This window comes from Podarcis raffonei, chromosome 2 (genome assembly GCF_027172205.1).
Source record: "Podarcis raffonei isolate rPodRaf1 chromosome 2, rPodRaf1.pri, whole genome shotgun sequence".
NCBI classification, from domain to species: domain Eukaryota; kingdom Metazoa; phylum Chordata; class Lepidosauria; order Squamata; family Lacertidae; genus Podarcis; species Podarcis raffonei.
The window spans coordinates 120,945,857-120,973,834 of NC_070603.1; the positions used below are offsets into that span (position 1 = coordinate 120,945,857).

A 27,978-nucleotide genomic window follows, 5' to 3' on the forward strand; every position below is an offset into this window, starting at 1 on the left:
GCCCTTTGACGTGCTTTCCAACTGCTAGGTTGGCAGGAGGAGGGACGGAGCAACGGGAGCTCACCCCGTCGCGGGGATTCGAACCGCCGACCTTCTGTTACTCAAGCCTAAAACCGCCCCTGATCTGAGACTGATCTGGAAGCTGACTAGTGTGCATCCGAGGGTGAAAGGCACATCATCCTTGCCATTGATTCTGTAAGAGCCAGGGAGGGCACTATTTCCACTTAGAACATTTGTTTGTTTAAATCTGTATATGGCCCTTCCTCCCCTCCAGATAGGAAATTCCTGCATCGCCAGGGGTTGGGCTAGATGACCCTCGGGTCCCTTCCAAGGCCGACGATCCCAGGAGTCTCTCTCGCAAACTTGCAGAGCCAGATGCCGTCTCCCGGGGAAACGGAAGGAGAGGATCGTTGGCTTTTAGGAACTCTCTCTCCTCCTAAGCGCAGACACTCCAAAGGCGCGCAGAGCCTCAGTGGCGCCCCGGGAGGCTGCACCCGGGGGTCAAATTTCCAGCCAAACCCTCTTCGTTGGGCTGGGCTGGGCGGGGTGGGGCTGCCTCCTGCCGGCGCCCATAAGAGGTCCGGGCGCGCAGCCGGGCGCGGCAGGTGGGGCGCGATGGCTCTGCGCGAGTGGCTTCTCGGGGCGCTGCCTTCCGCGGATCCCGGGGCTTGGATGGTGCTGCTCGGGGTGCTGCTGCTCTCGTGGCTGGCGCTGCGCCCTCTGCGGCTCTTGCGCGGCCCGGACGAGGTGGGCTACGCGGGGGAAGCCGGGTGCAGCCGCGCAGAGGCGGCCAGGCGAGCGCGCAGGAGCCGGCGGCTCGGGCAGCTGCCGCCCGTCTACCCCAACGGCTGGTTCCGCCTGTTGGATTCGGCGCAGCTGGCCCGCGGAGAGGTGCGCAACGTGGCTGCGCTGGGTAAGTGGGGTTCCGGAGCATGGGCAGATTGCGGCGCGGGAGGAGGAGCGGGCAGCTTGGAAGTGGAGCCATGCCGAGCGCGCACCAGAATCAGCTGCGCGTAAAAGCGCACACCGGAATCCTGCTGATAAGTGCTGTTGGCAAGCCCTGCCAGGCGCCGGCCTCGGGATTCCACCACCTGGAAAGGAATCCAGGGTGTCCCCACGAGGGTCGGTGGTAGCTTTGTCTCTGAAAGGTGGCTCGCTAGCTGCGGGGAACTCTTTCTGCCTTCCTTTCCACGGAGAGGCTTTCCATGACGCGACAGTCTCTGCTGCGAGTCAGGAATGGCAGCTATAAAATCCCGGTATGATTGACAGGGAAGGGAGCCCGGGGTCATCTAGTCCAGCCCCCTGCAAGGCAGGAATCTCAGCTCAAGAGTCTCTGGCAACCTCTGTTGAAGAAAAAAACAAACACTCCAATTACATCCAGAAAAGACCGCAGTCAATAGAATCTTTCTTCTGAGACACCTGCGAAAATATATACTAGGGGAAGCACATTTTGCAAAATGCTTTTTATTCCTGCATTGCAAGGGATTCGGCTAGATGACCCTCTGGTGTGTGTATGTGGCAACTTGAATGCTCGAAATCTTAAATCAGGGGTAGGCAAACTCAGGCCCAGGGCCGGATCCGGCCCAATTGCCTTCTCAATCTGGCCCACGGATGGTCCAGGAATCCGTGTGTTTTTTATGAGTAGAATGTGTCCTTTTATTTAAAATGCATCTCTGGGTTATTTGTGGGGCATAGGAATTTGTTCACCCCCCCCCGAAATATAGTCCAGCCCCCACAAGGTCTGAGGGACAGTGGACCGGCCCACCGCTGAAAAAGTTTGCTGACCCCTGTCTTAAATTCTGCTCTCCGTCTGCAAAGGTGGGCAACCAAGATGGCCCAGGGTCTGGAAACCAAGCCTTGGGAGGTAGCTGGGTCTGTTTAGCCTGGAAAAGAGGAGATTGAGAGGAGATATGATAGCCATCTTCAAATATCTCAAGGGCTGTCCCATGGAAGATGGCGCAAGATTGTTTCCTCCTGTTCTTGAGGGTAGGACTTGAACCCATGGCTTCAAGTTACAAGGAAGAAGATTCCAATGAAACATCAGGAAGAGCTTTCTGATAGTAAGAGATGTTCGGCAGTAGAACGGACTCCCGTGAGAAGTTGTGGACTCTCCTTCCTCGGAGGTTTTTAAGCAGAGGTTGGGTGGCCATCTGTCAGGGATGCTTTAGCTGAGTTTATTCCTGCATTGCAGAGGGTTGGACTAGATGACCCTTGGTGTCCCTTCCAATTTTATAGCTCCATGACTTTCCCTTTCTCCTCTTTCTCCTCTTCGCTGTCAGCACTTTGCAGATGTGTTTGGCAGAAAAGACAAAATCAGTGGGTGCTGACAGGCAGCGCTCAGAGGCCAACAATTTTTCTTAAAAAATGCACATCCCCATTCAGTTTTTGTCCTCTGAACTGCAGGTTTTGGTACCCTCCTGCACCTGAAACCATTACGAACAATCCTGTCTACACAGGAAACTCGAATCCGGTCTCAGACTGTTTTAGGAACTTCTCATTGGCTCCCAGCCCCAAAGAGCTGCCCTGTTTGTTTTAAAGAGTTAGATTAGAGGGGGGAACTTGGAGGGCAGGAGGGTGATGGCAGCTGCTGGGAGGGGGCCCCTCCCTGCGAAGCTCTGCCCAAACCCCAGCACCGGTACTAGAAATTCCCCAGGTGGCTGGCACGTTTTGCGACTGGCGCAGCTCCGATTGCGACCATGTGGAGACCTTTGGATGCTAGGCTGGCGGCTGACATCTCCATCTTGCGGGGCCCTCCAGCTTTCTTAAGCAGTGAAGCAGAAGAGCTTTATTCACTGCATTCATATCCCACCTTTTTCTCCAAAGAGTACATAGTTAGTAATAGTAATTTATTATTTGTACCCCGCCCACCTGGCTGGGTTTCCCCAGCCACTCTGGGCAGCTTCCAACAAAGATTAAAAATACATTAAAATGTCACATATTAAAAACTTCCCTGAACAGGGCTGCCTTCAGATGTCTTCTAAAAGTCTGGTAGTTGTTGTTCTCTTTGACATCTGGTGGGAGGGCGTTCCACAGGGAGGGTGCCTCTACCGAGAAGGCCCTCTGCCCGGTTCCCTGTAACTTGGCTTCTCGCAGGGAGGGAACCACCAGAAGGCCCTCAGAGTTGGACCTCCGTGTCCGGGCTGGACGATGGGGGTGGAGAGGCTCCTTCAGGTATACTGGCCTGAGGCTGTTTAGGGCTTTAAAGGTCAGCACCAACACTTTGAATTGTGCTCAGAAACGTGCTGGGAGCCAATGTAGGTCTTTCTGGACCGGTGTTATATGGTCTCGGTGGCCACTCCCAGTTAAACTCCCCCTCAGTTAATCCCTACAACGACCCTGTGAGGTAGGTGAAGAGGCTTCGACTGACTCCAAGGTCACCCAGTGAGTTTCAGGATGGAGTGGAGGAATTTGAACCCCAATCTCACAGTTCCTCATCCAACACTCTAACCACTACACCCCACTGCCTTCCTAGAGTCCTTCTGCTACAGGACAGCTCTATAAATTCAGTAGGTAAATAAATATAGGCAAAGCAAAGTGACCTGAAATATTTTCCTTGAAGCATGAATTTGTTTTATTCCGGATTGTTTTATTTCACATTTAAATGTGTTGTCAGCAGCTTGGAGATTTTTTTCTTTAAACTATAAAACAGTATAGAAATGCAATGAATAACAATACTACTAATAATAAATGTCACTGCAAAAAAAGGCACCTGGATATTCTGTTCTGGTGATCGCAACCTAGGTTTAAGGTGCTATTTAAGCTTATATATCTGAGTTTCCAACAGTGGAAATGCATAATAATAATAATAATAATAATAAATAAATAAATAAATAAATAAATAAATAATAAATGCCGCCTAGGTACTCTGTTGTGGTGACTGCAATCTAGGTTTAAGGTGCCATTTGGCCATCAGCTTCTAAGTCTGAATTTCTAGCACTGCCCATCGCCGAACCACCACATTTTTTTACAATTTGCGTACGGCAGTGTTCAAAACTCCCATTGTCCTAGGTGCATTTTGCGACAGGGACTTTCATTAGCGTGGGCAGTCTATGAGCTCTGGGCACAGTGCTATGCCTAAGATTTCAGATTAAAACTGCAGAGTGGAAGGAAAGGGGGACCATTTTCTGCCTCCCCACTTCCAGCTACTCTCTGAAGACTGGAGAAGAGACCCTCTTAAGAAGATTAGGGGATGTGGGCAAGGGAAGGATTAGGCAATGCGACAAATGAACACAATATTTTAGCTGCAGTTCATTCATTTTCAGCTTTGTATTAAAATTATATTTCATTGATGCACCCATAACCTAGGTTTAAGGTGCCATTCAGCTCCTAGCTTTCACACCTTGGTTTCTAACGCTGGCGTACAGGGTGGCAAAACCTGGGTGCCCCTTGCCGTCTCCTGGCACCCACTGCCAACTCCTTTCTCTGCCTGACTTGGAGCAGCCCACCCAGAAACCGGGCAATTTTCTTTTCCCACTTCTTCTCTTCGTTGCTCCTTGTTTTAGAAACTCTCAATGCTGTTTGCCTACACAGAGCTCCGCATCTTCTTCATCCCACTGGTGGCCTTGGAGATGTTGAGGAAACTCAAACCTTGCCAAGCCTCATTGTCAGAGCTTCTTTCGTTGGCTCACCCACGATTGCCAGCGATACACCCTTTAATCAAACCAGGAACAAAGCGAGCCGTTTGCCTTTTGTAGCGAGTTACTCGGCGAGTTGTTTGCAATAACTGGGTTGCGGTGTCGCCAGAAGGCTTTATGGCCTCAATATCCATTCGGCCATTCACAAAAGGGTGTGTGTGCATTTTTTTGTGCCTATTGCAAAGCTGAGCAAGCCTTCAGAAAACAACTATTTGACTTTCCAAAGACATCTGAAGGCTGCCCTGTACAGGGAAGTTTTTCATAGTTGATGTTTTATAGTGTTTTAAATATTTTGTTGGGTGCCGCCCAGAGTGGCTAGGGCAACCCAGTCAGACGGGAAGCATATAAATAAGATAATAATAGTTCAAATTCTTTTTTTGCGAACCATCAGCTCTTAGAAGTGGTAATTTCTTTACCTATTTACTGATCACATATCCTACCTCGGTAAGTCTTAAAAAACAGACCCAGTAAGGTAGGCCTGATATTGCAGCCAGAAGTAGACATTGTTAGAAACTGAGATACATAAGCTAATTGCCAAATTCCTGCATTGCAGGGGGTTGGGCTAGATGACCTTTGGGTCCTTTCCAACTCTATGGTAATTGCACCTTAAACCTGGCTTGCGGTTGCCAACACGGAATGTGTAAGCATCTCTTTTTTTCTTTTTTGCAATGACATTTCTTATTCTTATCATTCAGTTCATTTCTATCCTGCTTTATGTTTTAAAGGAAAAATTTCCAACACGTTCAAACATCCAATCGGACCATCAAGCTCATTGGAAAATATTTCAGATCCTTCTTGAAGGGATATTTTGCTTTCCTCATTTTTATGGGCCGACTTAATTTAGGAAGGCAGTGAGGTGTAGTGGCTGGAGCATGGGTAGGCAAACTAAGAACCAGGGGCCAGATCTGGCCCAATCGCCTTCTCAATCCGGCCTGCAGACGGTCCGGGAATCAGTGTGTTTTTACGTGATTAGAATGTGTCTTTTATTTAAAATGCATTTCTGGGTTATTTGTGGGGCATAGGAATTTGTTCATTGTTTTTTTTCAAAATATAGTCCGGCCCCCCACAAGGTCTGAGGGATGGTGGACAGGCCCCCTGCTGAAAAAGTTTGCTGACCCCTGGGCTAGAGGGTCGGACCAGAACCTGGGAGATCTGGGTTGAAGTCCCCACTGAGTCATGAAACTGACAGGGTGACGTTGGAGTGGGTCGCTGCCTTTTAGCCTGCCCCACAGGGCTGTTGTAGGGCTCAACTAAGCAAGGAAGTGAACCATGTACCCTTGGAGAATAAAGGTGGGATATAAATGTCATAAACAAACTCTCTTGCTTATCTGCTTAAGAAAGCTGGAGGGAGCAGCCAGGTAAGATGTCAGTCGCTAACCTGGCACCCAGAAATCTCCACACAGGGATGTGTTCCTTAGGGAATCTCGCCTCAGCGAGGAAGGTCAAGTTTACCTCTACACCAGCTCTCGGTTGGATGTGCACAAAAGCTTCTCATACAATTGAAAGGATAAGGACCCTGGAATAAGTCCAACCCCCTACAAAGCACGAATCCTTTGCCTAAGCCTGGACTCGAACCCATGACCCTGGCATTCAGAGCCTCGTGTTCTACTGACAGAGCTATCTCAGTGTCCCACTTTCTTCCAGGCCTTTTCAAGCAAAGATGAGTTTGGCGGATCTCTGGCGCTCTCCGTATTGTATTCCGTGTAATTGCAGAATTGGAAGGGACTTGAAGGGTCCTCTAGTCTAACCCCCTTCGAGGCAGGAATGTGCCGCTGTCCTTTACAGGGATCGAACCTGCAACCTTGGCAGACTCTTTTTTTTGCTGCCTTTTTCACGGAGCGGCCAGCTCCTGGCTTTCTCACCCCAGCGGAGGCATTCCTAAAGGATTCAGAACGAACCTTTCTCCAGTTCCCCAGCCAGTGCGGCAGAGCCGGAAAAACGAGTTGTGGAAATGTGCAGCATGTCAAAGGTGCAGCACCTTGCCGCCTTGTTCGGCTTTGCAATCGACGAATTGTTGATCTGGAAGGGGTCCCCAGGGTCATCTAGTCCAGCCCGCTTGAAGCAGGACCTTTTTGCCCAATGAGGGCCCATCGCAATAAGGAAGAAAGCGTGGGCATTTAGGGGCTGTGGCCGAAAGCAGATTCAAGTCAGCTTCATTAAGGTGTCACCCAGAAATGTTGACTTTCCTCCAAATTGATGTTCTAGTTGTGCGCTGGCTTGTGGACATGGTGTGCCGCCCCACCAATGGGGTAAACCAAGGTGACATGCTGACACCCCAGCAGCTAACCTTGTCTGATGACGGACTTCAAACGGATGCCAAGGTTTTGTCCTCGTTTTGCGCCACTCCCAGACTCAGCAATTGACACTTGAACTGGGAGCTAATGTGAAAGAAAGGGTGAGAGTTTATCTAAGGCCGCAGGTGGGACGTGGGTTAAACCACAGAGCCTAGGACTTGCCAATCAGGTCGGCAGTTCGAATCCCCGCGACGGGGTGGGCTCCCGTTGCTCAGTCCCTGCTCCTGCCCACCTAGCAGTTCGAAAGCATGTCAAAGTGCAAGTAGATAAATACCGTATTTTTTGCTCTATAAGACTCTCTTTTTCCCTCCTAAAAAGTAAGGGGAAATGTGTGTGCGTCTTATGGAGCAAATGCAGTCTGCGCAGCTATCACAGAAGCCAGAACAGCAAGAGGAATTGCTGCTTTTACTGCGCAGCAATCCCTCTTGCTGTTCTGGCTTCTGAGATTCAGAATATTTTTTTCTTGTTTTCCTCCTCCAAAAACTAGGTGCGTCTTGTGGTCTGGTGCGTCTTATAGAGCGAAAAATACGGTAGGTACCGCTCCGGCGGGAAGGTAAATGGCATTTCCGTGCACTGCTCTGGTTTGCCAGAAGCGGCTTAGTCATGCTGGCCACATGACCAGGAAGCTGTACGCCGGCTCCCTCGGCCAGTAAAGCGAGATGAGCGCCACAACCCCAGAGTCGGTCACAACTGGACCTGATGGTCAGGGGTCCCTTTACCTTTAAGGCCGCAGGTGTGATCCCTGTAAAGGATAGCTGCATCTTCCTGAATTGCAGGGGGTGGCCTGGATGACCCTCAGATCCCTTCCAAGCCTGCTGTTTTCATAGAACCCTAGAATGGTCAAGTTGGAAGGGACCTCGCCGGTCATCTAGTCTAACCCCTGTGACGCAGGACTCCCCTCCCCGGTGGGTCTCGAACCCACAACCCGGAGATTAAAAGTCTCCACCCAAATGTCCAAGCGAATCCAAGCTCCCGGGCAGGAGGTTTCCATTGCTTGGTGCAGGCTTCAGAAGGCAACATCCAGCCCACAAGGCCCACAGCAAAGAGGCTTCACCCTTGCATTTCTGACCCACGTGGGTTCGAGTCCCTTGTTGGGCTGAAGATTCCTGCATTGGGCTAGACCAGCCATAGGCAAACTCTGGCCCTCCAGATGTTTTGGAACTACAATTCCCATCATCCCTAGCTAACAAGGCCAATGGTCAGGGATGATAGGAACTGTAGTCTCAAAACATCTGGAGGGCCGGGGTTGGGCTAGATGACCCGCAGGGTCCCTTCCAACTCGACAGCTCTAGGACTCTCGAAAAGCAGCCGCCTTTTGCATCAAGCATTTCTGCTTTGGACTGAGTGAGATGTTAAAAAAAAAGAAAGAAAACGGGGCAATCTGTCTTGGAAGAACCCTGGGGAAAAGGTTGCTGGGGTGACCCCGGCCTTGTTGCTGCTTGCGAAGGGGACCCCACCGCAGGCGGGACTTTGGGCCACCCCGAAACATCAGTCCGCCACTGCCCATACTGAGTTTCCGGCTGCCCCACCCCAGCGGAGGCATTCTCAACGGCTTTTGCTTGACCCTTCCTCCAGTTCCTCACTCCCTGCGGCAGAGCCAGAAAAGCAGGTTGACAAAGTGAGCAGCATGCGAAAGGCAGACCGCCTCCCCCTCTGCCCTGTTCAGCCTTTGAACCGTCAAGTTGGAAGGGACCCCCAGAGTTCATCTAGTCTAACCCCCTGCAAGGCAAGAATCTTCTGCCCCATATGGGGCCCGATTATCCTTTCTTCTGTCTTTCCAAGGAACATATTCACGTCCGGAGAGCTTCCTAACCGGATCATTTCTGAGAGAATTTAAGCACTCTTCGGCAGAGTGGCCAACTTACCATGTTGCTCCGCCTTGGCAGTTTCAGCGCTGCTGACTCTCAAAACTTTGGGATTGTCCAAAAAGACACCACCAAAAACGAATCAATTTGAGTCAGACTACTCCAGTGGGGTCAGTTAGACCCAGGTTGTTTTTTTAAGCAATGTGGGTTTGAGTCCCACATTGGGCAAAAGATTCCTGGCTTGCAGGGGGTTGGACTAGATGACCCCCGGGATCCCCTCCAACTCAAAAATTCTGGGATTCTGTGAGCAAGATGTGGCATGAGGTCTGTGCAGTGGGAAAAGAGGCTGTCCCTGGGTGCTGATAAGCTCTTCTGGCTCCTTTGCTTGCCCCCCATGGATGAGGCTGGGCCGAGGGCAGTGGCTTCAGATGGAAAAACTTCCCCCAGTTGACCTTGATAAATGAGTTTCCTGCAGTCCAGTTTAGCAGGCCCTTCTGCTCCCAGCCAGATCTTCACACTGCTTGTAAATCCAGCACAAGCTCCAAGTGTCCCTATTTCCCAGGGACATCCCTGATTTAGAGAAGCCATCCTGGTTTCTAATTTGATCCCGGAATGTCCCGCTTTTCCTTTGGACGTCCCTATTTTCACTGGAAAAATGTTAGACGGTACGGAGTTATCCGACGCCCAAATCATTTGAAGGTACAGTCATACCTTGGTTTTCAAACAGCTTAATTCTTGAACGTTTTGGTTCCTGAATGCCACAAACCCGGAAGTGACTGTTCCGGTTTGCAAACTATTTTTGGAAGCCAAATATCCGACAGGGCTTCCATGGCTTCCGATTGGCCTGCAGGAGCTTCCTGCAGCCAATCAGAAGCTGCGCTTTGGTTTCTGAACGTTTTGGAAGTCGAACGGACTTCCAGCACGGATTCCGTTCGACTTCCAAGGTACGACTGTATGGGGAAGTTTTTAAAATGCTTAATGTTTTATTATGTCTTTATATATGTTGTTGTTGTTTTTTTTATATAATTTTTTATTAAGGTTTTCAAAATATTACACAAAGAAAAAAGAAAAAGAAAAAATACAAAATAAAAACAGTTAAAAACAATTCAATCTTTCCATGTCTTATCTTTCATTTGCCTGTTCCCCGGACCTCCTCACACCTCCCTTTTTTGTATCCATTTCAATTAGTTGGTTCAGCAAATCCTTTCCCTCTTTGTTTTTATCCTAATCTTTAGTCTTAATATATTATAACTTTAAATTATCACCTATTAACATTCTATTTTTGCGCATCTTTTTAACATTACTGCTAAAAACCACTTAACTTCAATCCAACATCATTGTAACATTCATTAATTTTGCAGTATTTTTGTAAATAGTCTTTAAATTTCTTCCAATCTTCTTCCACCGACTCTTCTCCCTGGTCTTGGATTCTGCCGGTCATTTCCGCCAGTTCCATATAGTCTATGTCTTTATATATGTTGGAAGCTGCCCAGAGTGGCTGGGGCAACCCAGTAAGATATGTGGTGTATTAATACTTAGTAAAATTATCATTATGGAACGACACGTCATTGGAGAAACGTTGGAGGGTATGAGATATACAACAATGGTTTTCAACCAGTTTGCCGTGGCATCCTGGGGTGCCTTGAAGGATGGTAAGGGGTGCTGTGGGCAACCCTGGCCTCTGTCCCCTTTTCCTTCCCTCCCTCCTCTGATGCCCTCTCGCGTCTCGGCCTCCCAAAGGCTTAGAATCATAGAATCATAGAGTTGGAAGAGACCACAAGGGCCATTGAGTCCAACCCCCTGCCAAGCAGGAAACACCATCAGAGCACTCCTGACATACGGTTGTCAAGCCTCTGCTTAAAGACTTCCAAAGAAGGAGACTCCACCACACTCCTTGGCAGCAAATTCCACTGTCGAACAGCTCTTACTGTCAGGAAGTTCTTCCTAATGTTTAGGTGGAATCTTCTTTCTTGTCGTTTGGATCCATTGCTCCGTGTCCGCTTCTCTGGAGCAGCAGAAAACAACCTTTCTCCCTCCTCTATGTGACATCCTTTTATATATTATATATATTATATTATATAACAGCTTGCACAACTGTTTGTTGCAGCGGCCCTGGCTGTAAGCTCCGCAGGCGAAAGGTGCCTCTGGGCTGGGTGCCAGGAACTGAGGCGGCCTCGGAGTAAGCAAATAAGTGGGTGAAGGAGCCCAGCCAGCCAGTCAGTCCACCGGCCCCTGCTTTTGGGAATGGACAGACAAGTGGGAGGTCGGGCAGGCAGGCAGGCAGGCTCTGTGCTGGTCGTCCTTGTGCCTGCTGTGTACATTGCCTGCCTGGCAGCTGAGTGCCCAGTGCTGAAGGAGAGCCTTTGTGCCCTGCAGGCCTGGCAATGCCCGCTGCTGCCACCCAAGGTGCTGGCCTCACATTCTTCTTTGGCCAGTCTCCGTTGGGCCACTAAGGCTGGGGGCACCCTCTTCCAAGGCTCCTGTGGGGCAGTGCCAGGAGGCACCTCTCTGGGGCAGGCGGGGGCAGCAGCAGCTGCGCAGAGGACTTGCAAGGAGAGGGAAGAGGAGAGGAGGCTGAGGGAACGCTCCACAAGGGAGGGTGTTCAAAAAGGGGTGAGGGGCTTGTTGTGACGTGGGGTTTGTGCTTTCAGCTCTCTTGACATAATATGCTGGAGACAGTTCTGTAGTAACACTTCTTTATTAAAGCAAACAAGACTGAGAACTGAGGAGGGGAGAGCTACATTTATAGGGACAGGGAACTAGCTAGAAAGGATACATTTTGGAGGGAACAATATCAGGCAATCACAGTCCTGCCTTTTGGAGGAAACCAATAAGACAGAGGATCCAAATACAGCAGCTTAAATGAACCAATGGTAGCTGTACCCTCTGGAACCAAAAGGCAGTTACTTTACCCTAATGCAAATACAGACAATAATAATACAGATATAAAATCCTTTGACTCAATACACAACAGGGCTGCTGGCTCTGCAGGCAAGGGGGATAAAACTGGGCTCCTGAGCCCCACAGGGTTGCAGCAGAAAGGATGTAGTTGGTCAAGGGAGCTGTGGACTCAAAAATTATTTCGGAGACACTGTTGAGGCCAAAGAAGAAGGAGGAAGACTCAGAAAGGTGGAAAACCTCTGGCACCTAATCATTGAATAGGGAGGGACCCTGAGGGATGCCAACTTGAATAAAATATGGGGGGGCGGCGGCGCAGGCCCACATGATGCAGTGCCCACATTGATCACATGATGCAGTGCATAATAATAATAATAATAATAATAATAATAATAATATATTTATACCCCCCGTCCATCTGGCTGGGTTTCCCCAGCCACTCTGGGCGGCTTCCAACAGAACACTAAAATACAATAACCTATTAAACATTAAAAGCTTCCCTAAACAGGCTACCTTCAGATGTCTTCTAAAAGTTTGGTAGTTATTTATCTCTTTGACATCTGGTGGGAGGGCGTTCCACAGGGAGGGTAACACTACCAAGAAGGCCCTCTGCCTGGCTCCCTGTAACTTGGCTTCTTGCAGGGAGGGAACCGCCAGAAGGCCCTCGGCACTAGACCTCAGTGTCCGGGCAGAGCGATGGGGGTGGAGACGCTCCTTCAGGTATACTGGGCTGAGGCCGTTTAGGGCTTTAAAGGTCAGCACCAACACTTTGAATTCAATCGTTTTAGAAAGTCAACTCAAACTAAATCATCTATAGTGTAAAACGTCAGTTCCAGAGAAAGAAACCAGACAGAACCTGTTGGAATAATAAAACTTTGTAACCGGTACAGCAGCATAAGAAGCAGCAGCAACAAAACAGCAGCAACTCCATGTTTTAAGAGAATGAAACTTAAAATTATCCAGAGGTAGTTGTGAATGAAGGAAAAAGAAAAAACCTTGAAAGACAACATGTTGTGGAAAGACAACTGTAACTAAACACACTAACTGTGCTATTTCCAATGGAGAAAATAACCCAAAAGGAGACCCAGGTAAGGGGGGATTCTGCCATCTTGTTTTCCTTGGTCTTGGCAAAGTCTTCTCCGGTTTCAAGAAAGATCCAGTAGTCCTGTGTGTGCAGAATGACTGAGGGAAAAAATATTTTGGGTGTGGGCTTCCATCTGCAAGACCCCTGAGCAGGAGCTGGGGCTAAAAGAGGAGCAGATTGGAGGGGGACTTTTGCAGTTGTTGGAAAGAGCTTTCCCATTGGCAGATGAGAGCCAAACAAAGCCTCCCAACTTATATTGCCTATGGCAAACCTAAACTGTTTTAGCTCCAAGGCAGCTGACTGGGGCTAGATTGCATTGCTGTTGACTAGAATGCATGGGGCCTACTGTGAGGAGCCATGTTATTATTGACGCATAGGAAACTGAGCATAAAAACAGGCAAAAATCCTCTAAAACCATTAACCAGGAAAACAGCAAAAACTTATCATTAGCCTCCATTTCAATGCTTTGGCTCTTTCCAAAATGCCTACTTTCCAGAAAAATGCACACAATGCACAAGGGGAGATCAGGGTTGATAAGGAAAAACTAGACTGCCCCACTCTGTTCAACATGAATAAGTGGTTACTATAAAGATTTATATACTCCTTTCTCTACAAGGAGTGTAATTGAAGAGACAGGCCCAAACAAAAAACCCCACCCTCCCCAAAACAACCAATATAATATAGAACTACATGAACTGGTAGGCTAAAACTTTAACCCTGTCAAATGAGAGGGGAAAACAAGATACATGGTTCTCCCATTGAACATGACACATCAAACATGATGGCTGATTTGTTTTACACTGTACTCCAGTGTTGCCGTTTCGACTGTGAGAACATTGGGAAAGGTGGGTCAGGAAAGGGGTGAGGATTCTTTGTTCCTTCCTCAGTCCCAGAACTTGACAAGAGACAGGAAAACTGAATTGCGAGGTAGAACCAGTTGACTATTTTCACTGCTCCTCTTCCGACGACTCCTGGGAGATGTTGACCTCTTCTTCATCCTTCTCTGATTTTTTGGGTCGGCCTCGAGGTTTCCTCCCAGGTGTCACAGCAGCTTTCCTTCCCTTTGAAGTGGCCTTATTTTTGCTCCCCTTTGGTCTACCGCGTGGCAATGCTTGAATGGCAATGCTTATCAACTTGGGGGCGGCGGCCCCCTAAAATATTTGATTGTGGGGGCCAATGCATAGTTGTCTCTTATGTTGAGGGTCATCTAGTCTAAACCCCTGCTAGGGAGGAAGAGGCAGCTGCCCAATATGAGGGCCAATCCTGCAACCTTGGTGTTGTCAACAATCACACTCTAAGCAACCGAGCTCTCCAGCATTGTAGAAGCCCAGAATTGTCAAGGGACCCCAGGGTGTCATCTAGTCCCACCCACTGCATTGCACAACAGATGGCGCTCTAGGAAAGTTTTACTAATTTTACAATTAAATTTACAGTATCAGATTATTATTATTATTATTATTATTATTATTATTATTATTTAAAGCTGAATTCTGCAGCTCGTATCCAAAGTCATTTCTGCGCTCTGGAGAAGCTATGCATCTCTGCACGATTGTGGGCTCCCCAGAGGCATCAGGCCGGCTACTCTTGCTGTTTTTGAGCTGTTTGATTGGATTTTTATGCCGTATGAAGCATAGCAGTAACAGACTGTTAGAATTGTGGAGTTAGAAGGGACCTAAGGGATCTGCAGGGACGCGGGTGGCACTGTGAGTTAAACCACAGAGCCTAGGACTTGCCGACCAGAAGGTCGGCAGTTCAAGTCCCCGCGATGGGGTGAGCTCCCGTTGCTCGGTCCCTGCTCCTGCCCACCTAGCAGTTCGAAAGCACGTCAAAGTGCAAGTAGATAAATAGGCGGGAAGGTAAACGGCGTTTCCGTGCGCTGCTCTGGTTCACCAGAAGCAGCTTAGTCCTGCTGGCCACATGACCCGGAAGCTGTACGCCGGCTCCCTCGGCCAGTAAAGCGAGATGAGCGCCGCAGCCCCAGAATCGGCCATGACTGGACCTAATGGTCAGGGGTCCCTTTACCTTTACCTTTAAGGGTCATCTAGCCCACCCCCTCAAATGCAGGAATCTTTTGCCTTGAATCCATGACCCTGAGATTAAGATCCTCATGCTCAGCTGGTGAGAGTGTGTTTCTGATAATGCCAAGGTTGCAGGTTTGATCCCCGTATGGGACAGCTGCATATTCCCACATTGCAGGGTTGGGGTCCCTTCCAACCATTCCATGAGTCTATATCTAGCCATGGAGCATAGCAGACTTTGCTTTTTATTCCCTGCTTCTCCACTGTGTAGACAGGATGGGCTCCGTTTGGCCCCACCCGGACTCACTCCTCTTCTCAGAGCTGGATAAAACTTGCAGACGTCGGTCCGAGTCCTACCCTCCAGAGCAGGAGAAAACAAGCTGCGTTTTGCTCTAGGGAATATTCTCCAACCGTGAAGCTGCGTCTTATCATACGCCGGGTGTCACACAAGCAAAGTGGATGCGAGATTTTTCCACGCCTCGTTTTTGCAACAGCCTCTCTTTTGTTTAAATCGGGCATTTGCCCAAATTACGGCTTTAGGCTGAAATCCTGTTTTCTTCATTCCGGGACTCTTCTCCTTAAGTCACCCCTTTCAAACAGCTTTCCTTTCCCACCATAGAGCTGGAAGGGACCTCAAGGGTCATCTAGTCCACCCCCTGCAATTCAGGAAACTCAATTAAGCATCCATGACAGAAGGCCATCCAACCTCTGCTTAGAAACCTCCAAGGAAGGAGAGAGGTCACTCTGCTCTTCCTGGCAGAAAACTCTTCCTGATGTTTAGCTAGAATCTCCTTCCTTGCAACTTGAATCAATTTGTTTGGGTCCTACCCTCCGGAGCAGGAGAAAACAAGCTTGTTCCATCTTCCATGTGACAGCCCTTGAGATATTTGAAGATGCCGATCTTATCTCCTCTTTTTGAGGATAAACTTACCCAGCTCCCTCCTAAGGCTTGGTTTCCGAACCCTCGATCATCTTGGTCGCCCTCCTCTGCACATCTTCCAGCTTGTCAACGTCCTTCTTAAATTGTGGTGCCCAGAACTGGACACAGTATTCCAGGTGTGGTCTGATGAAGGCAGAATAGAGTGGGACTATGACTTCCCTGGATCTGGACACTAGACTTCTGTGGATGCAGCCTAGAATAGCGTTAGTTTGTTGTTGTTGTTTTGCTGCCGCATCACACTGTTGACTCATGATAAGCTTGTGGTTCACTGATGCTCCTAGACCCCTTTCACATGAGCCACCAAAACAGAGGACAGAGCTGAGTGCAACTTCAGGAACAAAGAGTGAACATGAACATGAAATTTATTACGGTCAGAGACCAGCTTGAGAAACGCAAATGGAACTACAATCCCAGCAGCAAAACAAACATTTAAAACAATATACAACAGTGGATTATAAGTTTAAAAGTGCGATAGGCATATAAACACATAAAAACTTTAAAATAGACTACCTTGGAGAAATGACCCAAAGTCGCCCGTGGATCCGGGTTTGGGAATTTTCTTAACTAGATTGAATCGGGGGATGGTCTGCGCCTACAGATCTGTGTGCAGAATCTGGCGACAATCCTGGTCACCTTGTGGTCTTTGCCTAACAAGAGAAGATCAAATTTTTGCTTTACCAGGAGGTCAGCAAGCCTCACCAGCAGGGGGTCAATGGTTTCTCTATGTGCCTTCTCGTAAAAGGGACATCTAAAAATATGTGTTCAGGGCTTCCTATATCCCCCAGTGGGCAGGCGCAAATTCTCTGGTCATATGGGACTTTTTTAAAGGCTCCTTCCAGGACCGGTGAGGGCAGAGCTGAGCTTCTGGCAAGTGTGAAAGCCCTTCTTGCATTTTTGGATACAAGAAAAAAGAGATATGCTGCTGGTCCAGTTATATCTCTCTCGATTTCTACAATTTTGTAGTCGGGGCACCTTAAGCAGTCCTGTTGTCTCTCGGTGTCTATAATTCTTTGCCTTACCATTGCTTTTGACAAGAGTGAAGAAATCATTCTCGCTTCTTGGGGGCTTTTAAGCAGAGGTTGGATGGCATCCAGGTGGACTTTTTGAAATGTCTGGGGAAACATGGGAACACGGCAGCCCAATTTTCCTATTAAATTGGTAAAAATGTCATTATTATCCCCTCTCCAACTTTGCCCAACTTTTGTGTCTGGATTTTCACTTTATGAAATATGGCAACCTTACATCTAGGGATTCTCTTTGGGCTTCTCCCACTCAGTTGAGAATCAGATCCTTTGTCCTGGCTGAGAGAAGAGCCAGCCTTAGCTCCCTGGGCCTCATCCTGCCTTCTCTCTTTGGCTCCGGCAGGGGAGCAGTTTGCCGTCTTCCGGAAGTCGGATGGGAAAGTTTGTGTGGTGGATGCCTATTGCCCTCACCTGGGCGCCAACCTGGGTGTCGGAGGCCAGGTGGCGGGCAGCTGCATTGAGTGCCCGTTCCACGGCTGGCAGTTCGATGGGGAGAGCGGCAAGTGTGTCAGGATCCCGTACGCCGAGAAAGGTGAGCTCCCTTTGGCCATCGCATTGAACCCTGAACGTGTTTCGCACCTGGGGCCTGGAAGATAGGGGGCGGCTCAACACTTTGGGGACCAAGGGGGGCAGCCCTTACAGGTGGGCGCAAGGCCATGTGGGCACAGGCAAAGCAGAAATCCATCCCTGAAGATAAGCAAAGGTTCTGTTAAAACCAGGAATGGGGGGCAATTAAATGACTCCCCCAAAATCCCAAGTCCTCACCACAGCCTCAAACTAAGGCCAGGGCAATGACCTTTGACACAGGCACCATAATACACAACAGCAAAGAGGCTCAGAAAAGCAGTCTAAAAAATTGTGGCAAAAGCAGATACCATGCGTCGTACTGTTTCCCCTGACTATCCAACATAGAATCTAATAATCGCCAAAATTCAACGGTTTGATGGATTTCCTTGGTTCCTACAGCTAATGACTCCTCTGGAGGAGGGGAATCTAGGGCTCCGCCTGCTTCCATAATCCCTTAAGCATAAGGTCACACACTCCTTGCCCCTCCATAAGGTGGGAATGTAGCCTCACAACAGGAGGCAGGAGGCGATCAAGGGCAGCACAAACCCCAGACAGAAATCCATGGGGATGGTGGATCGAACCCTGATACTTTCAGGGGAGAATTGTGGGGAAAGCCTTGCAGCTAGAGCAATGTGTAAACACTTTTATTGTTCTTGGGAAGCAGGCGGGGGTGGAGAAAGGGGGGTGCAGTGGGTATGGGTTGCCCCGGGTGTCACCACTGAGGGGGGTGACAAAATGCCGGCCGGCACTCCCCGTGGGGCCTGCTGCGTGCCTGAGCCACAAACAGTCCGCCCGCTGCCTGCCCCCCAGCTGTAGGGTGGCTGAATGGGCGGAGGCAGGCAGTGGCGTCGCAAGGTGGGGGCAGGGGGTTCCATGTCTAGGAGGGTGACAAGGCGGTACTCTGTGGGGTGCTTGCCCTGCTGCCCTGGCCTGGGCACAGGGCGCGAGCAGGGCCTTCCAGAGCCAGGCAGAGGCCCAGCCAGGTAGATAATCTGGCCCTCCTTTTTTTTCTTTACCCTGGGGATAACTGAAGCCTTATAAATAAGTAAGTATATTTTCACAAAAGTTATGGTGACAAATAATTTTATTTCAAGGCTTGAACCGTATCTGCATATAAAGACAAAATGGAAAATATAGATGAATATGCTAACCGAGGCTCCCTTTGGAATCGGAGGCCCGGGCCAAGTGGCCCATATGGCCCCCCCTCTGTCTGGGCCTGGGCGCAAGCTGCCATCGTGCCACCACCGCCACATGCAGAGGATCTCACCAACGTCCGTACCGCTCTTAGGCGGCGCCGGTAGCAAACTGCTATGTACAACGCATGCGCGGTGTCGCACGCATGCGCTGTGCGTAGCGACACCGCACATGGGCTGTACATAGCGGTTTGCCACCGGCACTGCTGGAGCGCTGTACGGATGGCGGTGGAATCCCTCTGCAGCCAGCAAGAGCCACTTACGGCGAGCCGGGGGCCCCCCTCCCAGCCTCCCTCCCTGCCTGCCTTGCCGCTTTATAGCGAGGGAGGGGGACAGAAGGGAGCCGTGGCTCCCGAGAGGACGCAGCTTTGCCAGCGCCCTGGCAAGGCGGCATAGCTCCCCCCCTTCCCCTGACGGCTTTGGGTACTTGGGAGTCGCGGGGTGGGGGCGCAGAGGCGTAGGAAGGGGGGTGGACATATGGCCCCAACTCCCAAGCCTACCCCACCTGGGCTTGGTATGCCTCTGGAGGCAGGCAGACTCCAGAGGCCCCATGGTGTGCCCTGCCCCTAGGCGCCCCACTGGAAGGAGGTACTTAAAAGATGTCAGGAAGAAGGATGATGAACAGGGGTGGGCGGTGGGCTCATGTTTCTACACACCAAACACTTCTTTTCTTTTCTTTTTTTGAATTTGCATTTTATTTATTTGTTAACATTCTTATATTACATCGGTAAACGTTGTCATATTACGTTACAGGACTTACTATAATATAATTTCCAACATGTATACATAAATTATATATGAATTTTATATACCTAGAAGGAAAATGGAACAAACAAACAAAAAAGAACAAGGAGAAAAAACAAAAACAAATCCCCCCGAATCATATACATACCAACACACTAGACTCCCTGTCTTTCCCGTCGTATATTCCTTTTTTACAAATGAATGTACTCTTATTATTGTATATTTCTTTACATATTTCTAATACATATCTTTCTAATACATATTTCTAATACATTTCTAATACATATTATGCATATTTCTAATACATTCCTATATCAATATGTGCTTTTAGTCTTATTTCTCAACTCAGTCTCACTCCAACATCAATCAAATGCTAGCACAGATAGCGAACCTTTACTGTACTTTTGAACATATGTTTTATATCTATCCCACTTTCCCATAAATTTTTGTTTTGAATTGCCTCTCAGGGTATTTGTTAACTGCGCCATTTCAGCAAATTCTTGTAGCAAATTCTCATGCCAGTCCATTATTGTCGGGGCTTCTTGTTCCTTCCAAACACACCCAACACTCCTACGGACATGTCTGTGATGTCTCGATGATGCTGTTGATGAATGTGTTATGGGAAATGGAGAGAGGTCTTAAAAGCTCACGCAACCCTATGCTCAGAGTTCCTACTCTTGGTGTGTTTGAACCTTCCTGCAACAATTAAAGATCAGGTTTACCGGCCGCCGTTTTGCTTCTTTAAGTTGGCTGGAGACTCCTCCTTTTGCTGACCAAAGGGACCTGCAGGGAGTGGCACCCTGACGGGCTGGACCATAGCTGTCAACTTTTCCCTTTTCTTGCGAGGAATCCTATTTGGAATAAGGGAATTTCCCTTAAAAAAAGGGAAACGTTGACAGCTATGGGCTGGACAATGGAGTAATCCGCACCCCAGGATTTTCCTTATCAGTTCGCAAGCACACCGGAAGCGCTGAACATGGATGTATAGCTTGGTTCATCTGAGCTCTCTGGCCTCCATCTGAATCAGGAGACACTGGGCTGCCTCTGATGCCCGCTCCCTCTCCCCGCAGTGCCCGAATTCGCCAAGATCAAGGTGTGGCCGTCGTGCGAGGTCAGCGACATGGTCCTGGTCTGGTACCACTGCGACGGCATCGACCCAACATGGCGAGTCCCTGACCGCGAGGAGTTCCTGCCGCGCCCGTGCCCCTTCCGCGGCCTGACCGAACACTTTGTCAACGTGCACATTGAGGTGCTTGTGGGGGCAGAGCCAGGCAGGGCGCTGTGACAAGTCGGGGGTCCCGAGGGAGGGGGGTGGGCAGGCGTCATGGCATGATCTGATGGTGGCACTTGGTAAGGCTCGGTGGCAGGATTTGTGCGGGGTTGGAGAGTGTGTGGAGAGGAAGCCCACGCAGAGCAAAATGATAATGATAATAATAATAATAATAATAATAATAATAATAATAATATATTTAAACCCTCCCCAAGGGACGCGGGTGGCGCTGTGGGTAGGATTTGCTGATCAGAAGGTTGGTGGTTCGAATCCCCACGACGGGGTGAGCTCCCGTTCCTCGATCCCTGCTCCTGCCAACCTAGCAGTTCGAAAGCACAAAAGTGCAAGTAGATAAATAGGTACCGCTCCAGTGGGAAGGTAAACGCCGTTTCCGTGCGCTGTTCTGGTTCGCCAGAAGCGGCTTAGTCATGCTGGCCACATGACCCAGAAGCTGTACGCCGGCTCCCTCGGCCAATAAAGCGAGATGAGCGGCGCAACCCCAGAGTTGGCCACAACTGGACCTAATGGTCAGGGGTCCCTTTACCCTTTACCTTAAACCCTCCCCAGCCACTCTGGGCAGCTCCCAACAAAATATTAAAAACATGATAAAACTTGGTGAGAGGCAGCAGGGAGCAAAGGCTTATGGGAGGTGAATTTTCACCCGGGGAAGGAAGAGGGACAACACCAGGGAGCTGGCAGCATCACAGCTGATATTGACAACCTCCAATTTGAGACAAACGTTTCCTATTTGCTGATATTATTAAGGTCTTAGATGATGATGATGATAATTTATTATTTATATCCCATCCCTCTGGCTGGCTCCCAACAGAATATTTAAAATGTGATAAAACATCAAACGTTAAAAACTTCCCTAGAGGGCTGCCTAAGGTCTACTAAAAGTCAGATAGTTGTTTATTTCCTTGACATCTGGTGGGAGGGCATTCCACAGGGAGGGCGCCACTACCGAGAAGGCCCTCTGCCTGGTTCCCTGTAACTTGGCTTCTCGCAGCGAGGGAACTGCCAGAAGGCCCTCAGCACTGGACCTCAGTGTCTGGGTAGAACGATGGGGGTGAAGACGCTCCTTCAGGTATACTGGGCCAAGGCAGTTAATGTTAAAAACATGAAAGCAACTGTGTACATTTGGAAAGGCACTCTCAAAATTGTCTTCTACAGTTATGTTATAAAGTCCAGCAGGACTGAATTTTGGTTTTTTTTACCTTTATTGTTGCACTGAACTGGCAATGGGAGATTTCCTTGAAGCTTGAAGTTATTTTATTCTGGACTGTTGGATTTGATTCCTTAATGGGTTGTCAACAGCCTGGAGATTTTTTCCTTTAAAATATAAAGTGCTATAGAAATGAAATTGTTATTATTGTTATTATTTATAATAATATCATTGGTGGAAAATAGCAAATAATAATAATAATAATAATAATAATAATAATAATAATAATTATTATTATTATTATTATTATTTCATTGGTAAAAAAGGGGGGGACTGTTTAAGACCAAGCCAGCCCCTTGGAAGGGTCTCTGGAGGTTGTGGAGTCTCCTTCTTTGTTCTGAAGCAGAGGTTGAATGCCCATCTTGGATGCCATCCAGTTTTTGAACAGGGAAGGGCGGGGTATAAATTATTATTATTATTATTATTATTATTATTATTATTATTATTATTATTATTATTTGATGTTTGAGTGGGGATTGGGCTGGATGACCTTTGGGGGCCCCTTCCAACTGGCAGAGGCTCCGCAAAGTTCCAGGCAGCTCTGTCCTTTCTCCATGCCAGGAGATCCCAGAGAACGGAGCAGATACGGCCCACCTCTCCTTCCTCCACCGCCACGCTTTCCTGAGTGGAGCCGACCTGCGCTACATGGACTCCCCTTTCTGGACTTTCTTCCGGCACCACTGGCAGGTAAAGGAGGCTCTCCCAGCGGGACCCAGCGTTTGAAGCACAAATATCATTCCTACATTGCCGGGGGTTGGACCAGATGACTTTTGGGGGACCATTCCCGCTCAACAACTCTGATTCTATGAAGGGAGGGTTGGGGTTACCTTGGCCAAGTTGAACGCCAAAGTCAATAATTTCTAGCTTGGTTGCTAGTGGAAGAAAATGAGACTCCAAAATTCTAGGTGGTGGGTTCAAGCTCCATTCTGGGCAAATGTTTCCTGCTTTGAGCGGGGTTGGGCTGGATGACCCTTGCAGGTCCCACCCAGTAGCTCAGTCAGAAGAGCATGAGACACTGTATTTCAGGGTCAAGATTCCTGTCTCGCAGGGGGTTGGGCCAGATCACTCTCCCAACTCGGCAATTCTATGATACCATTTTTCTACCGCAGGCAGATTGGCACCCTGATCCGGAGCCCAACGCGCACTGTTCCCGCTTGCAGCTGAAGCACAACATCACTCTCTTCGGAAAGCACTTCAGCTTCATGGACCTAAGAGTTTCCGCCTGGCAGGTACAGTCTGTGGCGAGGAGAGGCTGTAAGAGGATGGTTTGTAGGCTGTGTTCTTTCTCGACTTTTTCTAGGGTCACCTGGTTCAGCCCCACCCCCTGCATGGCAGGAATCTTTGGCCCAAGGTGGGATTTGAACCCATGACCCAGAAATTAAGTATCCTAGAACCATAGGATTGTAGAGCTGGAGGGGATCCCAGGGACATCTAGCCCAACCGGAATCCCAGCTATTACATCCCAGAAGGGAGATGAAGACCCAGAACAAAATTGGGTCATAGCTTTTAAACACATTGCCTGACCCCTTAGCCAAAGACCACCTGAAAGCATCATAGAAGCATCACAGAAAGAGGCGGAGAAATGTGAGTGTGTGACTTGTCTCTTGTCATGGATTTGTGGAGTGGTCTTCTCTTCCAACCCCCAGCAAGGCAGCTGCCCCATACAGGGATCGAAACGGCAACCGTGGCGTTATGTACTGAGTTGAATAGGATCCAAAAGGCAGCAGTCTGATTGGTCCTAGAACAAGAGGATCCAAAAGGCAGCAGTCTGATTGGTCCTAGAACAATAGGATTCAGAATGCAGCAATCTGATTGGTCCTAGAACAATGCAGCAGTATGATTGGTTGGCAGGAACTACCCAATCATGCTCCAGATAGAAGTGAATCCACAACCTGATTGGCTTACAGTAGAATTCCGGAATTAGCCAATCATGTGCAGCCCATTGTGTAAATAATGTATATAAAGCAGATACTTTGAGGGGACTTTCATTCCTCCTCACCACTATGAGCTGAATAAAGAGCATGAAATCACTTTGCGACTCTGAGTATATTTCACGTGGCGTTCTCAGCATCATGCTGCGTGCCGAGACCCCGCGACCACCCCATCGTTGATGAATAAGACACAAGGACACAGATATTAGGTTAATGTTATTGGGCAAATTTAGACCACAACTTTATTGGTTACAGAAGGTGAGCGGTATTGGCTTAGGCATTGGAACTGACCTGACTATATGACAGCATCTTAAAAAGCAGAGACATCACCTTGTCAACAAAGGTCCGTATAGTTAAAGCTCTGGTTTTCCCAGTAGTGATGTATGGAAGTGAGAGCTGGACCATAAAGAAGGCTGATTGCCAAAGAATGGATGCTTTTGAATTCTGGTGCTGGAGGAGACTCTTGAGAGTCCCATGGACTGCAAGAAGATCAAACGTATCCATTCTTAAGGAAATCAGCCCTGAGTGCTCACTGGAAGGACAGATTGTGAAGCTGAGGCTCCAATACTTTGGCCACCTCAAGAGAAGAGAAGACTCCCTGGAAAACACCCTGATGCTGGGAAAGATGGAGGGCACAAGGAGAAGGGGACGACAGAAGCTGAGATGGTTGGACTGTGTTCTCGAAGCTACCAGCATGAGTTTGACTAAACTGCGGGAGGCAGAGGAAGACAGGAGTGCCTGGCGTGCTCTGGTCCAGGGGGTCACAAAGAGTCCTAAACGACTAAACAACAATCACATTTTTTTCGAGTATTAAATTCTCACATCTTATCTATTTTACATTGTAGGAGTTACTTCAGTCCTGCTAGTGATTTTAAGTTTTTACAACTGTCTTTTAAATACTCAGTAAATTTACTCCAATTGTCCTGGAATCTCTGGTTGTCCTGGTTCCGGATCCTTCCTGTCAATTTGGCCAATTCCGCGTAGTCTGCCATTTTCGACTGCCACTCCCCAATGGTAGGAAGTTCTTGTGATTTCCCGATTTGAGCCAGCAAAGTCCTTGCAGCGGCTGTGGCATACATGAATAGCCTTTGGTCCTTTATCTTAATCTCCTTTCCCATCAGACCAAGCAAAAAAGCCTCTGGTCTTTGGGGGAAGGTATATTGTAATATTTTCTTTAGTTCATTATAAATTGGCTCCCAGAATTTCTTCACTTTATCACAAGTCCACCACGTATGATAAGCTTGACAGTCCGTGAGGTTGCCTCCAAGCTGGTTGACAGCCTCTCTCTCGCCCCCTACAGGTGGGGCCCAGTTTGGTCTTCCTCGTCCTTCGGTTTCCCCTCCTGGGCCAAGGAATCATCGTTCAAAGCGTCACCCCTGTGGAGCCCCTCATGCAGCAGGTGATCCACCGAATATACTTCCAGAAGAACGTTCCCGCCTTCATCCCCAAGATGCTCCTCCGGGCAGAGTGCAGCCAGGTAGGGAGTGCCAGCAGGGGGCACCCAAGCAGTGGGTGGGGGGAGAACGAGACCTTCCCGTGGGCTGGGAAGCCAGCCAGACCTGCGCCCCTGACGAAGGGGGCAGGCAACATCAGAAACACAGGGAAGAGAATCGCCAAACGGCACCTTCAACCTGGGTGATGGTCGGCCCTGAAGAATGTTGAGGCACAATTTGTTTTTGCAGTGAAATTTATACTAACAATAATCTCAGATATATAAGTGAATTGCCAAATGCCACCTTAAGCATAGGTAACAGTGGCCAACATGGAATGTCTAGGTGCCTTTTAAAATAATTGATCGTTATTAGTATTACAGTCAAACCTTGGTTGTTGAATGTACAGTGGTACCTCAGACACTTCAGGTTACAGACCCCGCTAACCCAGAAATAGTACCTCGGGTTAAGAACTTTGCTTCAGGATGAGAACAGAAATTGCGTGGTGGCAGCAGGAGGCCCCATTAGCTAAAGTGGTGCTTCAGGTTAAGAACAGACCTCCAGAACGAATTAAGTTCTTATCCCGAGGTACCACTGTACAGTCAAACCTCGGTTGTCGAATGTAATCCATTCCGGAAGACTGTTCGACTTCTGAACGACAACCGAGGATCAGAAGGCGGTCGGCAAAGTCAGTGGAGAAAAAAAGGGAAAAAACCCCCAGAGTTCGAAAATCGTTCGAAAACCAGAGCAGTTACTTCCGGGTTTTTGGCATTCGGGAGCTGAAACTTTCCAAAAGGGAGGCGTTTCGGAGTCGAGGTTTGACTGTATTATTAATAATAATTTCCACTGTTAGAAACTCATATACATAAGCGAGTCGCCAAATGACACCTTAAACCTGGGTGACGGCTTACACTGTGGAATGTTTAGGCACATTTTTTTTGCTATTATTTTTATTATTATTATTGATCTGGGGGGGGCAGCCATATGGAGATGTAATGCGCCAACCTGGCACCCTGAGATTTCGGCGTGGTTGCAAGTGGGCCTGCGCCTGTGGTAAAACGCAGCTGGTGGATTTTGAACCCTGGGTGCAGGGCAAAGTTTATCAAAAGAACTCCTGCACTCCATCCCTCTTCCCTGCCAGCTGCATCTCAGTGCAGGTTTCGTGCTTCTCTCTGCGCTGTGTCTCAGTTCAGGGGACCGCATGCAGATTCTTATATCAGGGAAACCTCCAACTGTAGAATGAGAAGCGACGCCGAGGGTCATTAACCACTTGCAATGCAGGAAGATGCCGCTGTCCCTTACGGCGATCAAATCTGCAACCTTGGCGTTATAGACGCCACGCTCTTGCCAACTGAGCTATCCATAATAAAATAATGATAATAATAATTTACTACTTATACCCCACCCATCTGGCCAGGCCTCCCCAGCCACTGGGCGGCTTCCAACAGGATATTAAAAGCACGATAAAATATCAAACATTAAAAACTTTCCTAAACAGGGCCTCCTTCAGATGTCTTCTAACAGTCAGATAGTTGTTTATTTCCTTGACATCCGAAGGGTGTTCCACAGGGAAGGTGCCACCACCGAGAAGGCCTTCTGCCTGGTTCCCTGTAACCTCACTTCTCACAGTGAGGGAACCACCAGAAGGCCCTCAGCGCTGGACCTCAGTGTCTGGGCTGGATGGTGAGGGTATTCCTGTTGTCCTGTTCCTGTCGCAGGGGTTTGCACCCTCAAGGTCCCTTCCAACTCTACAATCCTATGAGTGATCTGCAGATGCCTGTCACTCTACTGCCGTGATCGTTGCAATGGAGTGACTTTTCTTTCTTTGTTGGTCTCCTTTTTCAGTTTGAGCGGGACGTCATGATATGGAACCACAAACAATACCTCTCCAAACCGCTTCTGGTGAAGGAAGATGGGGCGATCCAGAGGCACCGTCGTTGGTTCTCCCAGTTCTACGGCGAAAAGAGCCCGAAGATTACCAGCCAAAAGGAGAGCCTGGACTGGTGACCGAGAGAAGGCCCCTTTCCCCCTCTGGGTGTTTTTTCCTCCTGTCAAGGGGATCCAGGAAGTCACCACCCGCGAGTCGCACTTGGGTGACCCTGTTCAGGGAAATCTTTAGTGTGTGATGTTGTGCTTTTAAAATTTATTATGGCAGCTGCCCAGAGTGGCTGGGGCAGCCCAGTCAGATGGGCGGCATATAAATAATAAATTATTATTATTATTATTATTACTATTACTATGCCCGGGGACTGTTGCTCTTTGGCCAAGCAAGCCTTGAAGAAATGCAAATCCTGATCTGGTCCACACGTGAAGCTCTTTTGCTGGCCGCCCCGAAGAAATGTGGATCCTGATTTTCTCCGAAAAGATGGACTGCAACCAGTTGTTGCCCCTGAAAAATGTGGCTCTTTTGGCCCGCAAGACTTTGGGTGGTATGGAATGTTGCAGATGCTGATATTGCGCAGTTTGAACAGACTGGATGCATAAAAACTGAGTCCTTTGGGAATGAAGCATTGTCCCGACCCAAACTTTGACTTACAGAACTTTCTTTAAAAACATAACAAAAGCATCAAAGAGATATTCAAAATATCCGTATAATATCTTGTGCTGTCCAGCATGTGCTCCGCATCTTACAAATAAAATAAACTTATAATCAGAGCGAGCAAACATAGCTCTTTCTCTCACACAGGCTTCATTGCCAGCATTCTGGCATTTCAGCCCCCAAGGCTGTGCTCCTGAAAAGCCATTTACATTGAATCAAATAATTGTAGAGTTGGAAGGGACACCAAGAGTCATCTAGTCCAACCCCCTGCAATGCAGGAATCTCAGCTTAAAGCATCCATGACGGATGGCCATCCAACCTCTGCTTTAAAAAAACCCCAATGAAGGGAAGTTGTTACTCCATGGAGTTTGAGAACAGAGAAAG

At 48.6% G+C, this 27,978-nt stretch overlaps 1 protein-coding gene across 1 annotated transcript; it reads left to right on the forward strand.

Moving 5' to 3' along the window:
* The first annotated feature begins 369 nt into the window (after window positions 1-369).
* On the forward strand, window positions 370-27,723 carry LOC128409391 (cholesterol 7-desaturase nvd-like). The gene is made up of 7 exons (XM_053379838.1): window positions 370-913; window positions 17,039-17,227; window positions 20,270-20,448; window positions 22,256-22,381; window positions 22,804-22,923; window positions 24,926-25,102; window positions 26,901-27,723. Exons 1-7 carry the CDS (start codon window positions 376-378, stop codon window positions 27,060-27,062), a joined length of 1,491 nt encoding a protein of 496 aa, XP_053235813.1. The 5' UTR covers window positions 370-375; the 3' UTR covers window positions 27,063-27,723.
* Window positions 27,724-27,978: the final 255 nt, after the last annotated feature.

Coding starts and splice junctions, on each gene's coding strand:
- LOC128409391 (XM_053379838.1), top strand. CDS start 376: ATGCCGTCTCCCGGGGAAACGGAAGGAGAGGATCGTTGGCTTTTAGGA. Junction 914..17,038: donor GCGCAACGTGGCTGCGCTGG/GTAAGTGGGGTT, acceptor TGGCTCCGGCAG/GGGAGCAGTTTGCCGTCTTC. Junction 22,382..22,803: donor TCTTCCGGCACCACTGGCAG/GTAAAGGAGGCT, acceptor TTTCTACCGCAG/GCAGATTGGCACCCTGATCC.